This window comes from Peromyscus leucopus, chromosome 3 (assembly GCF_004664715.2).
Source record: "Peromyscus leucopus breed LL Stock chromosome 3, UCI_PerLeu_2.1, whole genome shotgun sequence".
Classification (NCBI taxonomy): Eukaryota; Metazoa; Chordata; class Mammalia; order Rodentia; family Cricetidae; genus Peromyscus; species Peromyscus leucopus.
This window is the reverse complement of record NC_051065.1, coordinates 103374206-103392982: the sequence shown is the minus strand read 5'-3', so window position 1 is coordinate 103392982 and position 18777 is coordinate 103374206. Positions and strand designations below refer to the sequence as shown.

The 18777-nt window shown below is 46.4% G+C and overlaps 1 protein-coding gene across 1 annotated transcript; it reads right to left on the bottom strand.

Moving 5' to 3' along the window:
* Positions 1-879: 879 nt before the first annotated feature.
* Pcyox1 (prenylcysteine oxidase 1) lies at positions 880-12261 on the bottom strand. Its single transcript, XM_028853999.2, has 6 exons — positions 12088-12261; positions 11051-11257; positions 9380-9554; positions 6774-6985; positions 6301-6453; positions 880-3989 (listed from the first exon to the last, which is right to left on the bottom strand). Exons 1-6 carry the CDS (start codon positions 12197-12199, stop codon positions 3331-3333), a joined length of 1518 nt encoding a protein of 505 aa, XP_028709832.1. The 5' UTR covers positions 12200-12261; the 3' UTR covers positions 880-3330.
* Between the last annotated feature and the right edge of the window lie 6516 nt (positions 12262-18777).

Genomic DNA, 18777 nt, shown 5'->3' with positions numbered 1-18777 from the left:
TTAAACCAGAGGCTCACTTAAACAGTTTTTTGTTTTGTTTTGTTTTGGTTTTTGGTTTTTCGGGACAGGGTTTCTCTGTACAGCTTTGGAGCCTGTCCTGGAACTCACTCTGTAGCCCAGGCTGGCCTCGAACTCACAGAGATCTGCCTGCCTCTGCCTCCCGAGTGCTGGGATCAAAGGTGTGCACCACCGCCCGGCTTAAACAGTTTTCTTAACCTATTATTACTATTATTATTTTAGACAAGGTCTCAGTGTGTTGTCCTGGCTGGCCTGGAACTCACTATGTAGACCAGGCTAGCATAGAAGTCACAGATCTGCCTGCCTCTGCCTCCCAAGAGCTGGGATTAAAGCCATGTGCTACCACACCTGGCTAAAGATTTTTAAAATTTTCTTATATGTGTATGTATTTTGTCTGCATGTATGTCTGTGCACCAAGAGTGTGCCTAGACCCCTGAAACCGCATTTACAGGCAGTTGTGAGCTGCCATGTGAGTGCTAGGAAATGAACTCAGGTCCTCTGGAAGAATAGCCAGCGCTCTAAACCAAGGAGCCAACTCTCCCACCCACTAGCAAATTTTAAATTATAAGCCCAAATACACCCCGTTCCAGATCCAAGTCTGTAGGAATTGAATAGTCTTGTATTTCCCTGCACTTGCGGCAGCCCTCCCATAGGTAGTGATTTTTTTGCTGATCTGTCTGCAGTTATGGTCTGAAAACACTCAATCGAAAATACTCCCTTGGGGCACTGTATAGTCATCTTAGAAGCCTTTAAACCCAGCATGTGGAGGGGAGGGGGAGAAGCAAGCTGTCTCTATAACTCTGAGGCCAGCTAAGGCTACATAGTGAGACCCTATGCAGAAAAAAAAGAAAATACCAGAAATGAGTTGTAAGTTTTAATTGACTTCCATTATGGTAAATTGTTACAACTTTTCCATTTTATAATTAATGTTGTTAATCTCTTACTGTGCCAAATTTATAAATTAAAACTTTATCACAGGTATATTGTACATGTGGAAAATAGAACATATGGGGCACACTGCTTCCCAGTTCTGGGTGCCCACCGGGGGTCATGAAACATAGTCCTCAGATGAGGAGCTGCTGTACCAAATCCATGACAGTGTTCTTATATTCTTGACAAACCGCATTCATTAAAACCACAACAGGAAAAAACACAAATGTCTCTGAACAAATCAGAAAAAATGTCAACCTTTTGATAAGCTATGAATTTAATTAATTCCTGTCACTATACCAAATACATCATGGCTGCTTTCTCCACACATTATTTTTTTTTAAAGATTTATTTATTTATTATGTATACAGAAGAGTGTGCCAGATCTCATTACAGATGGCTGTGAGCCACCATGTGGTTGCTGGGAACTGAACTCAGGACCTCTGGAAGAACAGTCGGTGCTCTTAACCTCTGAGCCATCTCTCCAGCCCTCTCCACACATTATTAATACCCGAAGCTGTACAAGGGAAAAAAATAATTTTTAAGAATCAGTGTTTTCTTTAGACCGCTTTGCTGATGCAATGCTATAATCCGGTTTTTATTCCTTGACACAGGGTGTCGCTACAGCCCAGGCTGGCCTTGAACTCTTGATCCTCTTGCTTCTGCCATGAAAGTACTAAAATTACAGGCAGTGCACTACCAAGGCAGGCAAAATTACTTTTTTTCTCTTAATACTAGTGGCTATGACTGTCACTGGTGACCTTGAGCAGTGGACAGAAAGTTAGATTTCTTGAGCTTGAGTACATATGAGAAGCCTGGACTCCCACATACAACCACAGCTGAGAGCCACTCACTGTCTGAAGATTTCAGCCACGGCCTCCCATCCCGAATGCCCAGCATCTGAAGGGATTCCCTCTGAACTCCAGTCACCGTGAAGACTTGGTTCTAAGGCCGACTGCTCTAGGCTCACCCTCTACAGCAGTGCTAGTCCCCAGGGAGGCCACTGCTGAGGATCTCAGCAGTCAGTCCTGTCTGGCACCGGTCTGCTAGGGTCATGGTTTGTGTTCCGTAGCACTTTTAAGGCACTCACAGCTCTCTATAGAAGGTTTATCTCCACATCCAGGATTGACTCATCTTTGGCTGCAAAGGAACTTGAACTTGGCAAGCTACAGTGCCAAGACCCCATCCTCAACCCAGGAAGTCCCATCCTCTGGATGTGGGGCCCTGAAGCTCTTGGGGCTGGGAATGTAGCTCAGTGGAAGAGCACTTGTCCTTGTCTGGGATACTCAGGGTCTTGGGTTCAATCCCTGACACAGCACAGAAAAACAGACCTCCCCACATAAGGGCCTCAAATAGTACAGTGTCAGTTTCTTGATTCAATAACCTATATCCAGTCTCCACATCACAGGGTATCTCTGTTTCTATCTCTGAGTCTATCCATGATAAAAAACCAAGACAGAAGCAATCAAAAAATCACATTCTTAAAGTCATGACTTCAGGCTTCAGCACATTTACATTAAAAAAAAATGTAAACTGCCAGGAATTGGACCTCAAGCCTATATCCAGCATGTGGGAGGCTGAGACAGGAGGATTGCTGTGATTTAAAGACCAGCCTAGGTTACATACTGAGTTCCAGCCTGGTGTGCAGAGTAAGACATAGTTTCAACACCCTCCTAAAGAGAGAAAAACTAGAGAGAAAGAAAAGAAAAAGATTGCTCTATAATTTGAAGCAAATTCAGGACCACACCCAGCCCACTGAGTCCAAATCCAGGTGTTTATCAAGTTCCAGGTGACACTTAAAACATTGGGCAGTCAGTGGTGGCCCATGACTTTAATCCCAGCACTTGGAAGGCAGAGGCAGGTGGATCTGATAGTTGGTGGCCAGCCTGGTCTAAGGAGCAGTTCAGGACAGCCATAGCCAGGACTGTTACACAGATAAACCCTGTCTCAAAAAACCAAAAACAAAAAAAACCCTCCCCTAATCCCCCAACAAGTCTGGGAAACTCTGCCAGTGTCCCCCACAGTTAAAAGCCAGGCATAACGGCAAGAGCCTGTAATCCCAGGCACTCAGGAGGCTGAGGCAGGAGACTCCTCCTGGACAACTTAGTGAGACCCAGTCTCAAAAGAAAAACCACAAAGAGGGCTGGATGTAGCTCAGGTCAGTAGTAGAGTGTTTGCCTAGCATGCACAGGGCCTTAGGTTCAATCCTCCTGTACCTCCCCCAAAACGAAAGAGTGAAGACGGTCTGGCTGAAGATCAAGTTCTCCAGTGAACGGGAACGCTGTGTTTTCTCATGACCCACATGAAGAGTGCCGGTAAAGATTCAACTCTGCTGACTCAGTCCTTCAAGAGCAGGGCGCTCTGGGGAGGGGCAGTGCTCAGCTACAGCTCCGTTTTGAGCTTTTCATACAGGTCCTCCTGGTCAATCATGTCCTCGTTACCGTTCCAGCGGTGGTAGGCAAGGAGAGCGGCGTTGTAGCCAGCGATGGCACTCATCTCCATGCAGCTGGCCGCAAACTCAATGCCATTGAGGTAATAGAGCCGGTCGTGGAGGATGATGGAGGGACACTTCTGAGGAGGCTCATAGTAAGGGTAGGACAGCCATTGCTTCCGTACAGCGTAATCATAGGACAGGAAGAGCTTTGAAATCTGCTCTTTGGTGAGAACGTCCCTAGAGAAGGTCTTCCACACGTGCATGTCATCCACTGCTGGTGCAGGACCCTCCTTCGCTCTTACAGGGGCCACAATGGACAGGCTGTTAATAAACATATCTGAGTCATCAGTGACAAGAATCGCGGAGAGGCCGAACTGATCCTTGGGTCTGGAGCTGAAGAGAGTGGAATTGAGTTCTCCTTTAATTAAAGTTGTCACCAGGTGTTGATATGGGTCATCGAATTCCTCAATGGGCGGATCAAAATTGAGGAAAGTTATGTCAGACATCTTCCGGTTCAATGGAGCAGCCACAAGGACAATGTCATAGAAGTCCGAATGGGTCTCAGATCCTGTTTTATATACCACTTCATACATCTTTGTGGGATTTCCTAGAGGAGCACGGGGAAGCGCATATTTTTTAGTGCTTCTAACATATTCAATTTCAGGCCTTCTAAAAATAATTCTGTAACATTTTTTGCCTTGTTTGTGTACATGTGCTTTTGTGTGTGGAGGTCAGAGGTTAACCTCAAGTGTCACCCCCTCCCCAGGAGCTGTCCATCTTGTTTTTTGTCCTTTTTTTTTTAAGATTTATTTTTTGTTATTATTTTATGTATTGAAATGTTTGCCCACACGTATGTCTGTGCACTAAGTGCATGCCTGGTGCCTCTGGAGGCCAGAAGAGTGCTGTGGGATGTTCTGTATGTCCTGTGGGAGCCCGTTCTCGGGTTCCTCGTGGCTTTACCCAGCAGGTCCACATAGAGGATGATTAGGACCACGGGCCTGAGTGCAGGTGTCTGAGATGGTCTGCACTTGGCTGTGCTGGGGGATGGTCTGTATGTCAAGTTGCTCTGATTGGTCAATAAATAAAACACTGATTGGCCCGTGGCTAGGCAGGAAGTATAGGTGGGACTAACAGAGAGGAGAAATAAAAGAACAGGAAGGCAGAAGGAGTCACTGCCAGCCACTGCCAGGACAAGCAGAATGAAAAGATGCCGGTAAGCCTCGAGCCATGTGGCAAGGTATAGATTTGTGGAAATGGATTAATTTAAGCTATAAGAACAGTTAGCAAGAAGCCTGCCACGGCCATACAGTTTGTAAGCAATATAAGTCTCTGTGTTTACTTGGTTGGGTCTGAGCAGCTGTGGGACTGGCGGGTGACAAAGATTTGTCCTGACTGTGGGCAAGGCAGGAAAACTAGCTACAGAAGAGGGTGTCAGATTCTCTGGAACTGGAATTATACAGGCAACTGTGAACTGCCAGGGTGGGTGCTGGGAATTGAACTCAGGATCTGCACAAGAGCAGCCAGTGCTCTTAACCACTGAGGCATCTCTCTAGCCTCCCATCTTGCTTTCCTCTCACTGCAGCTTAGCAATTAGGCTACGATGGCTACCAAGGATTCCCCGTCTCTACTCTCTCCAGCACCACAATTACAGGCACTTGCCAAAATGCCCAGCTCTGTATGTGGCTCCCGGGATCAAACTCAAGTTCCCAAGCTTGCATGGCAATGATTTTACGGAAAAGGCTCTTATCTTCCCAGCCCTGTTTTTATTTTTGAGGCAGTGTCTCGTGTAGCTTAGGCTGCTTTCAAACTCACTACGTTGCCAAAGATAACCTTGAACTTCCACTTCCGGAGTATAAGTGGAATTATAAGGTATGTGCCATCACCTAGTTTCTGTGATGGTGGAGATCAAGCCCATGGTTTCATGCATGCTAGGCAAGTACTCTACCAACCAAGAAACACACCCAGCCCATGACTCTAGTGTGCATGTGGTGTGCGCACAGGTATGCACACATACCTATGTATGGATGTGTCTGCATGTGGACATGCACACAAAGGCTAGAAGAGGACATGGGGTGTCATGTTCTATAGCTCTTTGCCTTATTCTCTTGAAACAGGGTCTCTCAGTAAACTAGAACTAGCAACCAACTGTAGTGTTATGTCTGTCTATATTCTTCACCACACTGGGGTTACAGGCACATATGAGAGACATCTAGCTCTTTTTTTTTTTTTAAACATGGGTGCTGGGGATTTGAACTCAGGTCCTCATGCTTGTGAAGCAAGTTCTCTTACCCACAGGGGCCATTTCCCCAGGCCAGAAAAATCTTTTCTTCTGGCATCTCTTACAAAGTTCCAAAACAGTGGAACTTCACACTGCTCATGCAGAAATGTTCCCAACTGTGCTAAAAGGTATGATCATGGCTCATGGGATATGGAAAAAATTCTCAAAGAGAATGTTCCACATTTTGTTCTTACTGAGTAGAAAAATGTCCTCAATGTAATACAATTGGATATATATGTATGTGTGTGTGTGTGTGTGTGTGTGTGTGTGTGTGTGTGTATCTTAACTCTTTACAATCATAGAGAAGCTATTAGAAGTTATAGAATTATGGGACCTGAGTTCAAATCCACATCACCCATGTAAAAAGCTAGGCATGGTGGCATACAGCTTTAATCCCAGAATTTAGGAGGCAGAGGCAAGTGGATCTCTGTGAGTCTGAGGCCAACACAGTCTACATAGTGAGTTCCAGTACAGCCAGAGCTACTTTAGATAGAAAAACCCTATCTTAAAAAAAAAAAAGTGTGTGTGTGTGTGTGTGTGTGTGTGTGTGTGTGTGTGTGAGTGTAAGTGTGTGTGACATTTTCTCCCTGAGCCGTCAGTTTTGCAAGAATAACCAGGAACAATCGAAGCTCAGCCTCACCTGTCCGTTTGGTCCTTGTCTTCTCCTCTATGGACACTACGGAGCCAGTTATAAGGTTGCTGCTGGAGGCCTGCAGGAGCCTTGAGCAGACAACTTTATTGCCACCTTCCACGGCCCAAAGGTTGGAATCGGCAGCTGTCATTGACACTGCCCCTGTCAGGAGAGGGCAAACATGTTTTAATTCTGTCTTGGTGTTGGGTAAGTAGCCCCCTCCCATCCACTTAGATGTTTGGCTCCAAATGCCTCCAGACACGGCCAGATGACCCTCAGGGGCGAGAGTCACTGGCACTATCAGAAGCACAGGACCCTCTACCCCTAACAACTCACAGACAGAAATAAATTATGTCGGTAAAAAATGCTTGAGACACTAAGACAGGCAGCCTCCCCATCCCGGGCCTGATGCCAGAGCTCCCAACCCAGTTGCTAAGTTCCTTCGCTATGGCTCTCCCTGATTCCCTCCAATACTGTCTTACCCACAAAGGCATTGAGGTTGGTGCTTTGACCAAAATTGACGCGCATGATAGGAGCGATCATCTCGTTGAGGAATGTCTCAGAGAAGCCTGCCTTCTGCAGGTTTTCATGGAGAGTCTGGTTAAGCAGTCGGACGTAGTCATCCCCTCCGATAGCGAGCAATAACTTTTCTACACTGCTGAAGGCATAGTCATGGGACTGATAACGATAGATCCTTGAAAAGAAGAGACATGGTCATTTAACCCCACACAGGACAGGGGGCTACAAACAGCCTCAGAAAAGAGAAGCTGCTGAGGTTCCATGGTGTAATGGTTAGCACTCTGGACTCTGAATCCAGCAATCCAAGTTCAAATCTAACCCTGTCTTGAAAAATTAAAAAAAAAAAAGCCAGACTTGGGAGGCTGAGGCAGAAGGATTGCAAATTGCAGACCAGCCATGGATACACAGTGAAATTCTATCCTGTTTTGTTTTGTTTGTTTTTTTTTTTAAAGTTTTTCAAGACAGGGTTTTTTGTGTAGCCCTGGCTATTTTGTAACTCACTCTGTAGATCAGCTGGCCTCAAACTCACAGAAATCAGCTTCCCTCTGATGATGTATGGGGTTAAAGGGGTATACCACTACCACCCAGTTTGTGAAATTCTTTTTTTTTGTTTGTTTGTTTTCTTTTCTTTTTTTTTTTTTTTAAAGATTTATTTATTATGTATACAATGTTCTGCCTGCATGTATGTTTGCAGGCCAGAAGAGGGCACCAGATCTCATTACAGATGGTTGTGAGCCACCATGTGGTTGCTGGGAATTGAACTCAGGACCTCTGGAAGAGCAGTCAATGCTCTTAACTTCTGAGCCATTTCTCCAGCCCCCGGTTTGTGAAATTCTATCTTAAAAAAAAAAAAAAAAAAAAAAAAAAAAAAAAATTGCTGGGTGTTGGTGGTACACACCTTTAATCCCAACACTCAGGAGGCAGAGGCAGGTGGATCTCTGTGAGTTCAAGGCCAGCCTGGTCTACAAAGTGAGTTGGAGGACAGCCAAAGCTGTTACACAGAGAAACCCTGTCTTGAAAAACCAAACCAAACCAAAAAAACCAAAAACAAAACATGATGATGCTGCTCTTGCAGAGGACCTGGGTTCTGTTCCCAGGACAGCTCATAATCACCTGCAACTCTTTTTCCAAGAGATCTGATGCCCTCCTCTGAGCTCTTCGGTCACCAGGCACACACAGGACCACAGACATACATGCAGACTAAACACACATACAGTTTTTGTTTTTTTTTTATGATGAATTGGTTTCCATGTTTCTGTTGGCTGAGTTCCTGCCATTCAGGTGAGTTCCTGCCATTCAGGTGAGTTCCTGCCAGTTCAGTCTCACCTTTCACAGACCTCTGTTCCTCCCTCTGCCTGTCACCCCAAGACACCTGTGCTCTCAAAAGTTCCCACTTAAAGTCTAGAATACATAATCTGACAGTAAAAAGAAAAGAAACAGGGACGGCAAGATGGCTCAGCAGGTGAACAGCATTCTGCCTCACAAGCCGGATGACCCGACTTCAATGCCCAAAGCCCGCGCTGGAAAGAGAACTGACTCACAAAAGCCGTCCTCTGTGCATCCCCATTCCCACCTTATACAGCACACAATGATAATAAAATAGAACTTAAAAAGCCCAAAGCCAAACCTCACTTCAGTTTTACATTTACTCTAAGTTCTTATGCTCAGTATCTCATTCACCTATACACCAGCTGTGGAGGCCCACAAAGGTTCCTAGTGAGATCTGAGCTTGCTTTACCCAGTGGAGCTGCAGTAGAGGATGGCTTGACCATGTGCATGGTTACTAGATGATTGGAAGGGTCTGCACTTGTCTGTGCTAGGGGGAGGTCTTTGCTCCACCCTTTGGCATTCCTATAAAAAGCCCTTTAGAAGAGACAGGAGGGGCCGGTGGATAAGGATCCAGCCCCTCCCGAGGCTATCCTGGGTTTCTATCTGTTTCTCTCCCCTCTGTATATTTCTAGCTAAATCTCTTATCCATCTCTCTTCAAGAGTCTCTGGGGTAGAAATAAATGTGGGAACTGGTCTCCCACAACCAGCACAATGCAGGCATTAAGAGAGACTCCAGATTGAGTTGGCCTGGGAGGGAACTCCAGCTTTACCACTTCCTAGCTGGGTGGGTGGTCTTCTACACTTAAAACCTGGACATCTTCACCTTCCACATCTGCCAAAATCAGCCAGCAGCAGTGGCGCTGGAGCCAGCTGCCATGAGAATTGATGCCTTTTTTCTTTTTCAAACCCAGCTTCCGAATGGTGTTTTGCAAATGTTTCGTTAGTGTTGCCAGACACTCTTAGATGCTGCACAGAAGTCAACTCCTTAAATGGGATGGTCAGGCATGCCAGGCAAGTGTTCAACCAGTGAGCCACATCTCAGCCCTTGCAAAGTACAATTTAGAAACGAAAACAACCAACATGTTAAGCTCCCAAATGGAGTGATGATCTGCATGTTTTCTGTGAAACATTTTGCCTAACAAAGTGGTGACTAGGTAGAGAACTATTTCAGGGAACTAACATTCTCATGCTCGTCAGACCGGAAGGTCTTAAGTTCAACAGAAGTGGGATAATTAATTACCTCATGAACTTGTCCAGCAAGTCTTCTACCCACATGTGCATTCTCAGAGACTGAAATCCGTAGCGCCACACCAGCTTAATCATGTTGATTATAAACCAGCTGCTCTCCTCAAACACCAGAGACTTTCCATTGTACACCCCCATCAGGCCACCTGAAGCTGGAACACTGGAGAGACCTGCCAGAATAGAGGGAGAGCCTCAGGAGATGGCTCAGCGGTTATGACCCTTGCTGTTCTCATAGAGGACTTGAGTTCAGTTCCTAGCATCCTTGTCAGGCAGTTCACCACCACCTGTAACTCTAGTACACACAGACACAGACAGACAAGACACACACACACACACACACACACACACACACACACACAAATCTTAAAACAAAACTCAGAGGAAAAGTATGCTAGTGGTTTCTTTTTCTTTTTTTTGGTTTTTCCAGACAGGGTTTCTCTGTGTAGCTTTAGTGCCTGTCCTGGAACTCACTCTGTAGACCAGGCTGGCCTCAAACTCACAGAGATCCTCCTGCCTCTACGTCCCAAGTGCTGGGATTAAAGGCGTGTGCCACCACTGCCCAGCACGCCAGTGGTTTCTACATTGGCCCAATGCAAAGGGAATTTGGGTGACCTGCCAGGGACATTCTGAGTGAGTGACTTAGGAGCCGTCCCCAGGTCTCAAGAGACACATTAGAGTTCTATGTTTAAAACAGTTCGGACACTCCGATTGCTCAGTCCACAAATTGACACTAGGAGATGGGTCAGAAGATCATGTACATGTACCAAATTAACCCCACTATTCTTAGACATGGAGAATAAAGCATCAGTCAGGGATGAAAAGGGCAGCTGAGGAATAAGATGTACTTCCATTCCTATGCTGATCTTTGCAAAACTAGGAATTTCAGGTAAAGGGGAAAAGGCCAAAGTTACACAATATTCCCTCGGAAAGCTTGCAGAGGCCTGCCAGACTTCCTCACAACATGCCCTGCTCCTCTGCTGGCAGTGCGCATCATGTGTCCCTCCCTGTGAGCACATGTCTCTGTACCCCATTCGAACGACTTCAAGCCAAGTGTCTGAAGCCTGTGGGTCTCATTTTCTCATCAGGGAAATGAGCTAAGGTTTCTGCTGGCTCAAAACACCCTGACTCTTCAACCCAAAACCAGGGGTTCCAGAACTGACAGCAGGGACCAAGCAAGATGGCTCAGCCCCTAAAGGCATCTGCTGCCAAGCCTGATGACCCGAGTTCAATTCCTGGGACCCACATGGTAGAAGGAAAGAACTGACTCATCAGTTGCCCTCTGCACCCCCCCACACACACACCGTTGCAGCACTCAGACCACACCCCCGCCCCCTTCACACAAAAGAAATCTCGAAAACTTAATTTTTTTAAAATAAAATTTTCTCGAAGAATTGGTAACATCAGCCATTCTCGTTGCCCCCTGTGGCTGTAATTCCAGAGAACTGATGACACACAGATAACTAGAGTCTCGTTACAGGAGAGTGGCTCAAAGCTAAGCCGGTACCAAGGGCTAAACTAAACCCCACTGCCAGAGAAACAGTTTCATCAACTTCTCTGTAGGAGACAAGCCAGGCAGAAACATCTCAGCTCTCTGTGCTGATGAAAACACCTAGAGCCAGTCACACGGCACAGAAATCTGCTTAGCTCGAAGACCACAATCACATACCCAGCTCTTTGACAAAACGCTTCATGTGCAAATTTAGAGGGTGGATGACAGAACCCCCTGACTCGTAGTCGTGACCTTCCACCTTCAAAGTGGCCAGACGGCCCCCGACCTCTTCTCTTTCAAACACGTCAATCTTCACATCCTTCCCAAATTTCTTCCGCAGGTAATAGGCTGAGGAAGTGCCACCAATTCCGGCACCGACGATGGCTGTAAGGAGGGAAAAAGAGGAACCGTTTGTTTCCCCTCTTAGCGGGGTGGCTTTTGTTTTTGAAAGGCCATTAACCAATAATAGACATTACTCAAGACTATAGCCAACAACTTCGTGGAGCCTGGGGACAGGGTTCTTTCTGAGGTCACACTCCCTGTATCTGGACAGGCGCTTTAGATGAAATTACAAGTAACAGTCAAAAGATGCCTAAACAGATCTTTGTGGAGAGACCACCGGACCCACGGACTCTCCTGTACCCAACTCCTGGAGAGGCATGAATGGGCCACTCCGGCACGCATTTTAAATAAAGTGGCCGCCATCTTCGCCCAGCTTTGTTCTTTGTCTCTCTGAGGCTCCAACACCATGAACGACCCCGAAAGACACAACTTCAGATGGGGACAGAACGCCCGGAAGTGAAAACCCAAGGGAAGCAAGGCCAGGAAGACAGCGGGTCCTCTCCTTAGCTGCAGCAGTTGCAGCCTCGCAAGCAGAGCGCAGGTGCGGGGAGGAGGTCCAGCTCTTTCGGGGGAGGGCTTGGGGGAGGGGGACGACAGACTAGTCCCTGTGCGGTGTCTGCGCGCCTCAGTCTTCCAGACAGACTCGGCTCTAGGAACAGTCAGAGGCGGGCTCCCGAGGGCATCCAGCTCTTAGAGCTGAGGGCCTCCCAGGCTGGGGCTGCAGGGGAACCGGGTCCCGAGCCTGCCCACGCCTCCAGTGGCACCGTTCCACGCTCGGGAGCGCACGGCCGGGTCTTCAGGACCCCGATCTCCACCCTGCCACGGGGAGACGGTCCCCCGCATTGCCTAGCCTCCTCATCCCCCGCACCTACCGATCCTGTCCGGCGGGGCCCGGGGCTCGGCGCTTGCTAGGCTGCCCAGTTCACACAGCAGCAGCCCCAGCCCGAACTGCAAGCCCACCAGCGCCGCAGCGTAGCGTCCCATGGCCTCCCGCTGCTGCAGACTGACAGTGGGTCGGCCAGCAGATCCGGAGCTCAATGAGTCTGCGCGAGCTCGCCCCGCCCAGGCCCCGCCCCAGGGCACATCGCCACGCCCACCAGCCCCACTCAGGTCCTTTGCTCCCCAGGCTCACCCTACCTTGTGTTCCTGACCCAAGTCACTGTGTCCTCAAAGTCCACTCTGTCCCCAGAAGCTCACATCCAAGGTGCAGGTTGAGGCCCACCTCAGCTCTCCTCCTTCCCGCCTTTCCTCTTCTCCACTAATGCCCTCTACAGTCCCCCAAATCGCGTTCTTGCAGTGAATACACATACACGTGGCCAATCTCAGTCAGAAAAACAGTCAAACTATAGGCTAACATTTCCGAAGTGAGTGCTTTGTTCCAAGGACTCCTTAGCTGCGTGATAAGAAAAAGAGGGGAGATGGGGTATTGTGAAGTAGGGGGAGCAGAACGCGGGACCCACGTCCATACACGAAAAGGGGCCCCCCACATAAGGTCTGTTTCAGGTTTAAGACAATCGAGAAGACACAAATACTAGAAACGGTGTACACCCTCCTCCAATTACCTAAAAACAAAACACAAGGGGAGGGCTGGAGACAGGACTTAGTGGTTAAGAGCACTTCCTGCTCTTCGACTGGACCAGAGTTCGGTTTCCAGCACCCACATTCTGGTGGCTGACACTGGCCTGTAACTCCAGCTCTGGCCTCTGTCAGCACCCACAAACACAAACTCGTATGCATAGCATAAGCGATTGTAAAGGACTAGAGAGATAACTCAGGGGCTAAGTGGTCTTTACTGAGTTCAGTTTCTGAGGCTTACAACTGCCTGTATGTAACACCAGCTCTTCTGACTTTCCAGGGCATCGCAATACACACAAACACTTAAGTAAAAATAAACACATACACATAAAGACAAAAGGGTCTCTCCTCCCTTTCCTACCTGGAGGGATGGGGGTTTATCTCCAAAGACAATTTTAGACATCGTAAGTAAAGTGTCTAGGAAGCCATTAGCTTGGCCTAAGCTCCTGGACTAAATGGAGGACCTGCCAAATCAAAGTAGAACCACAGCTGCAACGGCATGCTACCAGCACAAGACTGAGTTTTCTGATTGACCCTCGGAGAAAAAGGAAATCCCTCTGCTTCAGCCAGTCTGCTCTGTTTCCAGCTTCTGCCTTCCTCTGCCTGCCCTTGTCAGCCTAGAGACCCAGGCTTCTCCACCAGTCACGGGGAAGGGCTGTGCTACCTTATAGAACAAGGTGCTTCCCAATTCTAAGAGCAGGGAGAGGCCAAAAGACCTGCCCATTTCTTGTGGTTTTGTTTCTTTCACAGCCTTTGTTTTGTTTTTTAATGACAGAATCTCAAGTAGACCAAACGATCTCTAATTTACTACTACACAGTCCAGGCTGACCTTGAACTCCTCACCCTCCTGCCTCTTCACCTCCTGTGTGCTGGGACTTGACAGGCTTTCATCAGCCAGAAACTCACATAACAAAATTGACCCGAGAGGTTTTCCCTCACTATTTGCCTTCTCACGGTCATCCAGCCATAGAAACTGGAACTCCTCTTCCTTGTCGTATGCCTTATCATGTCTCTAAAAATTGACTATTCTTTGAAGACACCTTCTATTCCAAGCTGGCTTCTGGAAAGTTACTCATTTCCCTGGGGCATCTTCCAAAGTTCTGTTTGATTTTCTCTTGTTTATGGAGACATAGTCTCATGGTGTAGCCTTGGCTGGGCTTGAACTCACAGAGATTTGCCTACCTCTGCTTCTGGAGTGCTGGGATGAAAGGACTATGCCACCAATTGGGGCTATTTTTCTCTTGTTAATGTGGTTTTGTTATAGGGATCTGTCTTAAACAAGAACTCATAAAAATGAAGGAAAATTACTTTTTTCCTCCCCCCTAAACTGATGTCATACTATAAAACGCACTCATACAGTGAAAAGAGAGGATGGCTCAGTCTATAAAGTACTGGGCTTGCAAACATAAGAACCTGAGTTCAGAGCCCAGAGCCCATGCGAAAATCTAGATTTGGAAGCATGTGCCTGTAATCCCAGGGCTGGAAGACAGGAGGGTCCCTAGGACTTGCTGGCCAGGTAACCTAACCTAATTGGCAAGCTCCAAATTCAGCGAGAGAGCCTTTTTCAAAATCTAAGGTGAAATTTGGTCAATTGTGCCAGTGGTGGCCCATGCCTTTAGTCCCTACACTCCGGAGGCATAGGCAAGCAGATCTCTGAGTTTGAAGCTAACCTGGTCTGTCGAAACACGGTTCAGGAATGGAGTCTTGTGAGGAGAATTCTGAGTGCTTGTGAAAACATTAAAAAAAAAAAAAAAGAAAGAAAGAAAGAAAAGAAAGAAAGAAAGGAAAAAGAGGTTGAGCTTCTTCCAAACACAGAATTGTTCTTGGAATGTGTTTTTGTGTTCCTCCTAGATGTAGCAGATAGGACTGAGTTTACTTCAAATTACTCACTATTGCTTGCTGTTGTTATTCAATTAAACGTTTAAACTATCCTTTATATACTAAAGGAACATGGTAACATGGAAAAACATGTTGTTGCCACCTGTGACCTCTCCTTGTGATTGTATACAAATTGAACTCATGAGAACTTTACTCATGTGATTTTTTTTTCTTAACCCTCAGAGTATAAATGTCTGATGCTCTGAATAAAATTGGCTATTGCATGAGACTTTAGTCCATCTCATTATTTATCAGCTCCATCCTCCCAGGTCCCATAACCTCTAGAGTGGTGACATTGGTCTACAGAGTGAGTTCCATGACAGCTAGAGCTACATAGAGAAACTCTGTCTCAGAAAACCAAGAATGAATGAATGAATGAATGAATGAATGAATGAATGAATGAATAAGGTGAAGATACATTTGAGGAAGATACTCAATGTTAACTTCTGTGAGAAAAGTTATTGGCTCTAACATGACCCCATTTCTCTTGCCCCCCCCAAAAAAAACCCCCACAAAAGAAACAGTATATGAGCATAAAGGGTAGCATTAATTAAAGGAAACTGAGTTGGATACAAAAAAAAGGTTGAACTTGGGGCTAGCCAGATGACTCAACCAGTAAAGACGCTTATGGTCCAAGCCTGGTGACAAAGTCCTATCCCCCGAACCCACCTGAAGGTTGGGAAAAACTGACCATAAAGTTGTCCTCTGACTTCCACGTATACAACTGTGGTATGCATCAGGATAGGTCTCACTGAGCCAGCAGTATTTGGGGCAAAAGCTGATAAGAAGTGAGGGAGCAGGGCCACGTAACAGTGGAGAGAGCAAAGAGAATGCTTGGCATGTTTGAGAGGTTGGTAGGTCAGTTCCAGAATGCAGGGGTGGAGCTGGTGAGGGACCAAAATGCAAGAGCTGCACTTAGGAGCCCAGAATGCAGAGAGTACTTCTCCCATACATCTACGCACTGCACTGCAAAGGAAGCCGAGCTAAGCTGTAGCTGTTGCTTTTGTTTCCCAAAGTTCGTTGGGCCACAGGAGTTCAGTGCATTAGAAACAACAGGCCCTTGGTAAATATTTGTTGTTTGATTAGAATTGGTCCTGTCAGTGACCTTGAGCCTTGTGTCATATTTGGAAACTGGCTTCTAATACTGAAGCCATGGGAAAGAATAGACAGGGAGCTCAGTGGGAGGCAGCTGAGGTGCTCTGCAAAGTGGGAGTCAAGACATTTTCATTCTGCACCCTGGTCCTTTCAGAAGAACAATCCTGATGATACTTGGACTGGAAACAGAGAGAGAGAGAAAGAGAGAGAAAGAGAGTGAGAGAGAGAGAGAGAGAGAGAGAGAGAGAGAGAGAGAGAGAGAGAGAGCGCTAGGTGAGGCAGCCACATCTATAATCACAGCACTTGGGAGGTGGAAGCTGGAAGATCAAGAGTTCAAGCCAGCCTGTTTTACATAAGCCCCTGCCTCAAAAATAACAACAGAACAAAACACAGTAACAATCAAACAAAAATAAGAGAGAAAATGTTACCGTATATGTATAATAAAGTATAATTTTTGTTTGTTTGGGGGTCAGGGGCTCCCCTATGTAATCCAGGCAGGCCTCCAACTTTTTAAAAATTTTTCATGTGCATTGGTGTTTTGCCTGCATGTATGTCTGTTTGAGGGTGTCAGAACCTCTGGGATCCTCTGGGACTGGAGTCACAGACAGTTGTGAGCTGCCTTTGGGGTGCTGGAAACTGAAGCCAGGTCCTCTGGGAGAGCAGCCAGTGCTCTAAACCACAAAGCCATCTCTCCAGCCCAGGCCTCAAACTTTTAATCCTCCTGTCTCTGCCCAGAGAGTGCTGGGGTTACTATCATGTACCAGCACTCCCAGCCTATGTTGTGTGAAAAAAGTCTCTTTTGGACAATTTAGGACCACCAACAGTTCCCTGTAGAGATGGCTCAGTAGCTAAGAGCACTTGCTGCTTTTCCAGAGGACTGCGTTGGATTCCCAGCACCCACATGGCAACTGGCTGTAATTCTAGTTCCAGGGGGATCTAACATGCTCTTCTGGCCTCCCCAGAGACCAGGCACCCAGAAAATAAAAGAATAATTTTTTTAAACTTCCTGTTACTCATGTGTCTGAACACGTGGCTCCCAGGTGGTGGTGCTGTTTGGGAGGTTTAGGTGGTGCAGCCTCGCTGGAAGACACACAGCACTGGGAGCAGCTGGAGATCAGGCAGCCCCGCCTGCTTCCAGTTCGCTCTCTCTGCTTCACACCCGTGGTGGAAGATGCCGTAAGCCCCCAGCTTCCTGTTCCTGCCGCCATATCTTCTTCCCCTTGCTGCCATGCTTCCCTGCCGTGATGGACTCTATCTCGCTGGAACAAAGTCCAAACGAAACTCTTCCTTCTATAAGTTCCCTGGGTTGTGTGGTATTTTATCACGGTAACAGAAAAGTAAAACACCTTCTAAAAGTTAAAAAAAAAAAAAAAAAAAAGAACTTACTGTTGATTTCAACTAATGTCTGCAGCTCAGGCTCCCCTGTAGGAGGCTAGGAGGGTTACTTCAGGGCAGTTAAACCAACCCCACAAAGAGGCCATTGACAAACACAAATAGGTTGCACATGGACTGACTTCCTGCTTTCTATAGTTTTGAATACCCTTGCCCTACTGAGCCCATGCTCAGCGTTTTCCCTGTTACCTCATTCTTGCCCTAAAATATTCAGTGACCTCTATACAAATTGAATTTGAGTCGCTGGAATTTTCCCTATTGCAATAATATCTTACTGATTAAAATCTATCTCTATTAGTTTGTACAGTTCCATGCTTGTCTTTAAGAACACAGAGACCCAAAACTCTGCCACTGCTTACAGAGATTCTCCTGCCTCTGCCTCTGGAATGCTGTGACTAAATGCATGTGCCTACAGTATCTGCCAAGAGTAGAACTGCAAAACGGAAAACATTAATAGCTATGCACAAATAACTATTTTCTTCTAATAGAACAACCATTATGATTGTTATTAATTTTGCAAAAAACTCAAAGGGCTTTATCAATTGGTAGGAAGCGGTAAATTGTTTCAGCTCTCAGCTTTTGCAAATTCTTGTCCAAACGTTTGCAACTAAATATCCAAGCTGGCTGCTTCCGTATAGGTGCACAAGGCTTTGCCTTGCAGAAACCAGCCCTGCAGAAAATGTATCCTTCTGAAAAACAGAAGCCCACCTGGAATTTTGGAAGGCCGGCTCCTCAGGAATTTGACTTGTAGAAGGTTCTCGAGGACAAGATTGAACTATTTCCTTTGTGCATTTTCTCTTAAGATCTTTCTCAGAAAGAAGTAGATGTCATTGAGCTGAGTGTTTGTGGGAGAAGGTCATCGCCTACGGACAGAACAGAAATGGGAATACAAGGCTGAGAAAACATTAAAAGTTTAGAGCTATCAAAGTCTGGTGACTCTCTATATCCTCTCACATCTGGTTCTAAAGATCCAGGGCCTTTGTGGTATAGTTCGTTATAATGTAGATTGAGCACCACCTGGAGGTTGCTTATTGCTAGTTCTCCTTCAAGGGACACCCGGCATGACTAAAGATCAAAAGGGACGGTCAATGTGACAGCTACTATGGAATATTTGAAACATAATTTTCATCAAGAATTTGAATTTTGTTGCGGTGAAACACATAACATTAGGATACTTAAGGTTGTATTTACCCTGAAAAAAAAAAACTGCATAAAGAGGAGGCAGAAGAAGGTGTATCTCAGCCGGGCGGTGGTGGCGCACGCCTTTAATCCCAGCACTCGGGAGGCAGAGCCAGGCGGATCGCTGTGAGTTCGAGGCCAGCCTGGTCCACAGAGTGAGTTCCAGGAAAGGCGCAAAACTACGCAGAGAAACCCTGTCTCGAAAAACAAAAAAAAACAACAAAAAAAAAAAGGTGTACCATCCTGTAGATCTATGTAACAAGTGTGTGTGTGTGTGTGTGTGTGTGTGTGTGTGTGTGTGTGTGTGTGAGAGAGAGAGAGAGAGAGAGAGAGAGATGGGGGAGAGAGAAAGAGAGTCAGAGGTATACCATCTTTCATGCTTACATTAGCAAAAACTAATAAAATGAATAGAATCTTAGTGTGAGACGAAATGGAGGAAGTGG